This window comes from Sardina pilchardus, chromosome 8, assembly GCF_963854185.1.
Source record: "Sardina pilchardus chromosome 8, fSarPil1.1, whole genome shotgun sequence".
Classification (NCBI taxonomy): domain Eukaryota; kingdom Metazoa; phylum Chordata; class Actinopteri; order Clupeiformes; family Clupeidae; genus Sardina; species Sardina pilchardus.
The window spans coordinates 30,489,918-30,497,417 of NC_085001.1; the positions used below are offsets into that span (position 1 = coordinate 30,489,918).

The window sequence follows — 7,500 nt, forward strand, 5'->3', positions numbered from 1 at the left end:
TTGCAGGAGCTGTTCATCTTGCTTATGCTCTTAGCGCCAGCTAGGCTCCACTCTCTCCTCAGGTGGCTTCAGGGCTCTGGGACTGACCTGCCTCTGGCTAGCTTTGTGTGTGTGTGTGTCTGTTTGTGTGTGTGTGTGTGTGTGTGTGTGTGTGTGTGTGTGTGTGTGTGTGTGTGTGTGTGTGTGTGTGTGCTAGAAACATGTTCACTCACGTTATACTGTTTAACCCATCAACGGTAGCTCTACCCTCTCTCTCCCTCAATCTGCACATGCTACCTCTAAACCCATTCTCCTTGTGCTAAATGCTAAACACATGCAAACACATCCCCACTCAAAGCACTAGCACGAGTGCCAGTCTTATTTCACCTCTTCATTTTACACAGTCTACGCTCTTAGTCTTAACCCATTCTACTGACTCTAGCTCTCCAGTCTGGATATTCCTCCCTATATCCCGTGTGTGTGTGTGTGTGTGTGTGTGTGTGTGTGTGTGTGTGTGTGTGTGTGTGTGTGTGAGTTGCGTTGGGCGTAAGTGGTTCTGACAGGGGCAGCTCTGCACATCCTCAGCAGGTCGGGCAGCTGATGGCTGGGTCTGGTACTGATCAGGACGGGGCATGCAGATGTGTGTGTGTGTGTGTGTGTGAGTGTGTGAGTGAGTGTGTGTTTCACAGGGTTGTTGCAGGAGGAAGTTTGGACAGATCAGGCTATGTAAACGCATCAGAGGAGTTAACTCAGAACAGGATAAACACACTGGTGCAGACCAGATGACAGAACAAAATACACGCACACACACACACACAGAGAGAGAGAGAGAGAGACAAACGCGCACACACACACACACACACACACACACAGAGATAGAGAGCGAGAGAGAGACACACACACAAACACACACACACACACACACACAGAGAGACACACATACACACAGAGAGAGGGACACAGACACAGACACCACACACACACACACACACACACATTTGCATGCCGTTCTCATGTCTTCGCCTTGTGGGATTAGCATTTGGTTTTACAGCATTTTATCTCACAATAGGGCTCGGGCGCACGCTTTGCATTCTAGGAATATAGCCGCCATGTTGGTAGCGCACCGAGCGTAATATCCATTCATTCAGATGCAGAAGACAAGAAGCATAAATATAGTATTAGCGATTCTTTTCCTCTTGCGATCGTGGGTTGTGCTGTTGCACCCCACTACACAGCAACATACGACCAAGAAGGCAAAAACTAAGCAACAGGAACACACTACTAGGCGGGAGTAGATCCATAGTAATCCATAGTAAACTAAGGAGTGAGGCTGCCAATATGGCTGTGCCCGCGAAGTTTTCACGTCATGATCCCGATTCCCGAGCCCTATAGGATCTCTTCCACTCCATTCTGTTCCTCTTTTTCCCCTTCATCACCCTCTCCATCTCTCTCTCTCTCTTTCCTTCATCACCCTATCCATCTCTCTCTCTGTCTCTCTTCATCTATCTCTTTCCTTCATTACCTTCTCTCTATCCATCTCTCTCTCTTTCTTTCATCACCCTCTCCATCTCTCTCCCTTTACTTCATCACCCTCTCCATCTCTCCCTCTCTTTCCTTCATCACCCTCTCCATCTCTCCCCCTCTCTTTATATATATGTCTGTCTACCTCTCTCTCCATCTCTCTCTTACTCTCTTTCTCTATTTGTCTGTCTGTCCCCCCCTCCCCCCCTCCTTTTCCATCCTTAAACGGTGCTGCCCCGGGTTACATGTCAGTGGCTCAGCTGAATCTCTGGGATTTCACTCTTCGGGTTTTTTTCCCACAAGTCCCAGTGGTGGGGGGGATTCTAGGGGATTCTGGGGGATTCTGGGGGTTCCTCATCGCATGGGATGCCTGTGGTTTTCCATCACCATCACGTGTCAGTCAGCAGTTCCAGATCTGGGGAAGGGCATGTGTGTGTGTGTGTGTGTGTGTGTGAGTGTGTGTGTGTGTGTGTGTGTGGAGTTACTGCAATCTACCGGGCCCCTGTGGAGCCTCATGGTTTGCTTCAGTGGCCTCTTCTGTAATATGTATTCCACTACCCACACGCCATAACTATCAGCTCACACACACACACACACACACACACACACACACACACACATACACACACATACATCTTTTTACTCAATCACTGAACACATACAGTACCAGATCACACACACACACACACACAGACACACACACACACACGATTGTGTATAAGGACAGACACAGCGCACACAAAAGCTGTACATTTTTATTGCCTCCATGTATGACAGGGCATGATTATAACAGTACTTTACAAATATCTTCAACAATATCAATTTCCTATGTACAGACAGAAACACATTATTGGTGCTTCGTGTGATGGCAACGTAGAGACGCACAGTGCGCAGTCATATGGAGTCCATCGCTGTGGAGTGGACGTAGGTGCTGGGCCTCTACTGCCAAGGTCACTTACAGGAGGCCAAAGGCATTGGAGACCTCACAGGTCAACTGTATGGGTCAACAACATCATGCTAGAACAACGTTCAGAAGTGAACCGATCTGTTCCACCCACTGAGACTGTTCCACTGCTATTCTATTGTGTTCTCTCTATAATCTAAGTGTGTCGTCAGGTCCTAAGGTTGCTGTGTTTGTCCTAAAATACTCTGTGCCCATACGGACAGATTGGCACACACAGCGCTGACATACATTGCCATCTTAAAATCAGGGCGTACAACACTCCCATCTTCTATACAAGGAGCCTAGCTCAGGCTAGCACCAATCATTCCCTTTATATGCCGAAGGATCTCGGTCCTTACACAACATGTTCCCTTTCTGTAAACTGGGAACAGTCCTATTTCAAACCAGTTTATATTCCTGTGTTTGATGAAAAACGATGGTATTCTGGTCATGTAAGACAGATAATATTATGCAATGACATTTCAGAATTATTTCAGGCCTATGTGCAGGTGTGTTCTAAAGCAGAAGTTTTACCTTTTACGAAAGTGCACGGTTTGTTAGTGATCCCTGAAATAAATAATGAACTTGTTTTCTGTGGTAAGAATAAACAGATATAGTATGACAGCTCAGAAGCTATGAAAGGCTATTATGTTTCACCGGATACAATGTCCTGTGTCTTATGTGCAGTTTTAGGAAGCATTTCGATATCTAAACACTATATGATGCAGTGCTCCTCCAACGCCGATCCACCGTTCCCGTCTCGAAGGACCAATCCCCTGTGTCTCGGGTACTGTCAGAACAATAAATGCTATAGCTAGTAAGTGGAATATTATATCCATGTGATGATTACTGTGGAAGAGAAGAGAAGCGCTGGAGGAAGCTCCGGGATTAAGCAGTACATTCAGATGAAGCCGTGGCGTCGGAGCAGAAGTCCGTCTCTAGCTGCCGTCCGTGAAGGTACGCGAGGCAGAGCTCGGGAGAGTAGTGGCGGGGCCGTGCACCAGTCTATGTGTGTGTGTGTATGTGTGTGTGTGTGTGTGTGTGTGTGTGTGTGTGTGTGTGTGGCCACTGCCGTCAGCCTCTCTGCTTCTCACCCACGCTCTCAGGAGTAACAGGAGAATGTCCACAGCAACTTCACATCGAGACTAAAAGCGTAAGATGTGAGTAAGCTTCTCCTTTGGACGTCAGAGTTTTGCCCGCGGGAGCAAGGTAGGGGAGAGTGGGGGGAAATGTGTCCAATAAAGGCAGCCGGGACCCTGCAGTGTGTCCCAGTAGGGCCACCGTAGCCCTAGTGGAAGGTGTTGGGGTTGGGCCTGATCATCATCACCACCTTCTTCAGGGAGTAGGCGCCGCCGCGGAACTCTGCCCAGTACACGCCATCCTGGTAGCGGCTGCGGTAGTGCCCGCCTCGGTACCACACGCCGTTCAGGTTGGAGTGGGCACAGGAGTTATACCACCAGCCACCCTTCTGGTAGTGGGCACAGTTACCTGGAGCAGGGGCAACAGAGGGGGGTGATTAGAATGTAGAGTGTGGATCAGACGTTTAGAGTGAGAGCAGGAGAATACTGAGGCGTTGAATGTGTAGAATACATGCAGTTGAGAAGAAGTTCCAAAAGTACAGTAAGAACATGGGAGATGGGACATGAGAATAATGAAGAGTTGCATGAACAATGTCAGATTTAGTCTGATTGACAGATGAATGACAGATGTAGTCTATCTGTGTATATGCACTGTCTGTGTACATGTATGTGTGTTTGGGTGTGTGTGTGTGTACGTGTGCTTGCATGCGCGTGTGTACTTGTGAGTGAGTGTGTGTGTGTGTGTGTGTGTGTGTGTGTGTGTGTATGAATGCCTTGCACCGCTCACCTGTGTAGACGTCGTGGTCGCGGTCGAGCGTGGTGAACTGCTTGCCGTTGTGCCAGGTGAGCGAGTCGCCGGCGTTGCCGTGGTAGCGGCCCACGCGCAGGCGGTAGAAGTCGGCCTCGGGCTCCAGGCGGAAGCTGGCGTACTCGGCGAAGGTCTTCCTGCCCGCCCAGTCCTCCAGCGTCACCAGCAGCTTGTAGTTGCCCTGGCTCGTCAGCCAGTAGATGTTCTCCAGACCCAGCCAGTACTCGCCGTCTATGTTGCCAAAGCCTTGCTGCAGGGGAGACAGAGAGAGACCAGAGAGTGAGTGAATGTGTGATGAGAGAGAGAGAGAGTGTGTGTGTGTGTGTGTGTGTGTGTGTGTGTGTGTGTGTGTGTGTGTGTGTGTGAGAGAGAGAGAGAGAGATAGAGAGAGATAGACATGATGAGAGAGTGTGTGTGTGTGTGAGAGAGAGAGAGAGAGCGAGCGAGAGTGTGTGTGTGTGTGTGAGAGAGAGAGATAGAGAGAGATAGACATGATGAGAGAATGTGTGTGTGTGTGTGAGAGAGAGAGTGTGTGTGTGTGTGTGTGTGTGTGAGAGAGAGAGATAGAGAGAGATAGACATGATGAGAGAGTGTGTGTGTGTGTGTGTGTGAGAGAGAGAGAGAGAGAGAGAGAGAGAGAGAGCGAGCGAGCGAGAGTGTGTGTGTGTGTGTGTGTGTGTGTGTGTGTGAGAGAGAGAGAGAGAGAGTGCATGTGAATGTGTCTAACAATGTTGGCATCATCCCCGTTCGGAGCTGTATCCCCCTAAGAGCTGGGCTCTAATGGAAACCAGTAGGACCGCCGAGCTTGACATGGCCGCCCAATTATGGTCGTGCAGGATTCCTCTTTGTGAAGTTTAACGACGGAGGGTTTATTCCTCTCGTTTGGCCGAGCATTAGAAACTCCATTTAAATAATCTGCTTGATGGGGACTGTTACAAGCCTGCACCCGGGACTGTGATCATTTGACTGCAGTTTTATTTAACGCTAGCTAATGGCTGGAAAAAAATAAATACTGTAGATATTTGGGGCAGAGTCAATGGTCTTTAGGTGTATCTTAAAAACAAATGCATTTATCATTTTTTTTCATTTTGATTGTGAACATGTTCCTTCTTGTGCAGAAACAGAGTTAATTCTAGCGTACCGGTATAGCTAGGTCGATCAGGGGGCTGCAGCTGGACGAGGTGCACTGGACAGATATCTTTGCTCTAATATCTTTGCTCTAATATTGTTGCTCTAATATCTTTGCTCTGTTTAACTCAGTGTCACCTTTCTCTCTCTTTCTCTCTCGGTAACACTCACACGCATGTTTCTATCAGAGGTGCTTGTAGTCTGCCTCCTGTGCGCAGGTCACTCCAGAGTTGTGTGTGAGTGTGCATCGTACTGCTTTTGGACTCTAAGTAGTCTTGGGCTTGACCAAACCATTTCTGCATGTATTGACCACATCCTGGGCTGTAGAGGAGCCTCTTACCCAGGTGTGTGTGTGTGTGTGTGTGTGTGTGTGTGTGTGTGTGTGTGTGTGTGTGTGTGTGTGTGTGTGTGTGTACCTGGGTACCTGGGTTGACCTCTGGGCAGTCAAGGAGCCCAGTCTGTGTGTTATGTATTTGTGTGTGTGTGTGTGTGTGTGTGTGTGTGTGTGTGTGTGTGTGTGTGTGTGTGTGTGTGTGTGTGTGTGTGTGTTTGTTTGTGTATCTGGGTTGACTGCATCTCAGGGCTGTAGAAGAGCCTCTTGTCCCGGTCCGTGTGTGTGTGTGTTTGTGTGTGTTTGCGTGTGCGTGTTTGTGTGTGTGTATTATGTGTTTCCTACCCTGGGGCCCGTTGTGTAGTTGTGGCTCATACACTGCAGCACATTCAGGCTGATCGTGAGAAAGATTTACGGCCATTTTGCTAAATGCTTTATTTTTAGCACATTGGCAGCATGTGTGCGTAAATCCTATATTCACAAAAGATTCTGTAATAGCACATTGTGTGTGTGTGTGTGTGTGTGTGTGTGTGTGTGTGTCCGGGTTTGTACACGTGTTTCTCGTTAGACTTTGTGTAGTCGGCGAGCGTTGACCAGACACGCACCCCAACCAGCTAAAAGCCATGTCTGTGGAGGGAATGACTCACACAGTGGTGATTGACAGATCTCTACTGTGTGTATGTGTGTACAGTATGTGTTTGTGTATGTGTGCGTGCATGTGTGTGTGTGTGTGTGCTCTCATTTCATATTGAGTAAGCCCTTATAAATCAGTGATTGACAGATCTCTACCGTGTGTGTGTGTGTGTGTGCGCGCGCTCTCTTTTCATATTGAGTAAACCTTAAGTCAATAAGTTGAAGTCATTAGAACCGAATATGTCACAGTTCTGTTTCCCCTGTGGTAGCCCACCTGTAGCTCCCTATGAGGCCACTTGAATGGAGTTGTGAATATGTTCATATTTCTGTCAGAATCAGTCACGATCAAGGAGTAGAAAAGGAACTTGGACTCACGAAACACTTCAGTCATTCTCCACAAACACTTACATCAGGTCACAGCCATCTCAGAGGCCTTTATTGCAGGATGGCTAGCATCCTGCACTTCTGCCAGTTTGTGTAAAGTCTTTTCCGAATGAGGGCTGTGTGTGTGTGTGTGTGTGTGTGTGTGTGTGTGTGTGTGTGTGTGTGCAAATATGTTGTGAGTGATCGTGATTGTGTGTGTAAGTGTGTGTGTGTGTGTGTGTGTGTGTGTGTGTGCTCGCGTGCATGTGTGTGTGTGTGTGTGTGTCTCTGTGTGTATGTGTGTGTGTATGTGTGTGTGTGTGTGTGCATGTGTGTGTGTGCACACGTTACCTTGTACGTCTCCCAGTTCCTGAAGAAGTTGACGGAGCCGTCCAGCCTCCTCTGGACGACGGTCCAGCCGCCCGGGTCCTGCCGCTGGTCGCACCACACCTGCATCAGCTTGTTGGAGCCCTCCGGCTTCACCAGGTACATACCTGTGCTGCTGTGGCCCTCGTCCAGCGCCGCCAAGCAGTCCTTAAACGGACCTGCAGAGAGAGGAGGGTTAGAGGGCATTTAGAGGACACTTAGAGGACAGTCCTTAAACGGACCTGCGCAGAGAGAGGACAGTCCTTAAATGGGTTACATACTGTAGATGACATTTACATTTAGAGGACAGTCCTTAAATGGGTTACATAGAGGACATTTACATTTAGAG

The 7,500-nt window shown here is 48.5% G+C and overlaps 2 protein-coding genes across 5 annotated transcripts in view; one reads left to right on the forward strand and one right to left on the reverse strand.

Moving 5' to 3' along the window:
- Positions 1 to 7,500, forward strand: part of LOC134089193 (ras-specific guanine nucleotide-releasing factor RalGPS1) — a 175,439-nt gene that overhangs the window by 60,770 nt on the left and 107,169 nt on the right. The gene's annotated exons all lie outside the window — the stretch shown is intronic.
- The window catches only part of LOC134089192 (angiopoietin-related protein 2-like), a 30,052-nt gene continuing 24,793 nt past the window's right edge, over positions 2,242 to 7,500 (reverse strand). For both annotated transcript variants that reach the window (XM_062543547.1, XM_062543546.1), the window contains exons 3-5: positions 7,137 to 7,330; positions 4,310 to 4,580; positions 2,242 to 3,931 (exon numbers count right to left, since the gene is read on the reverse strand). In XM_062543547.1, coding sequence (XP_062399531.1) covers positions 3,732 to 3,931; positions 4,310 to 4,580; positions 7,137 to 7,330 — 665 coding nt within the window. In that variant the 3' untranslated portion in view covers positions 2,242 to 3,731. The remainder of the gene's footprint in view (positions 3,932 to 4,309; positions 4,581 to 7,136; positions 7,331 to 7,500) is intronic.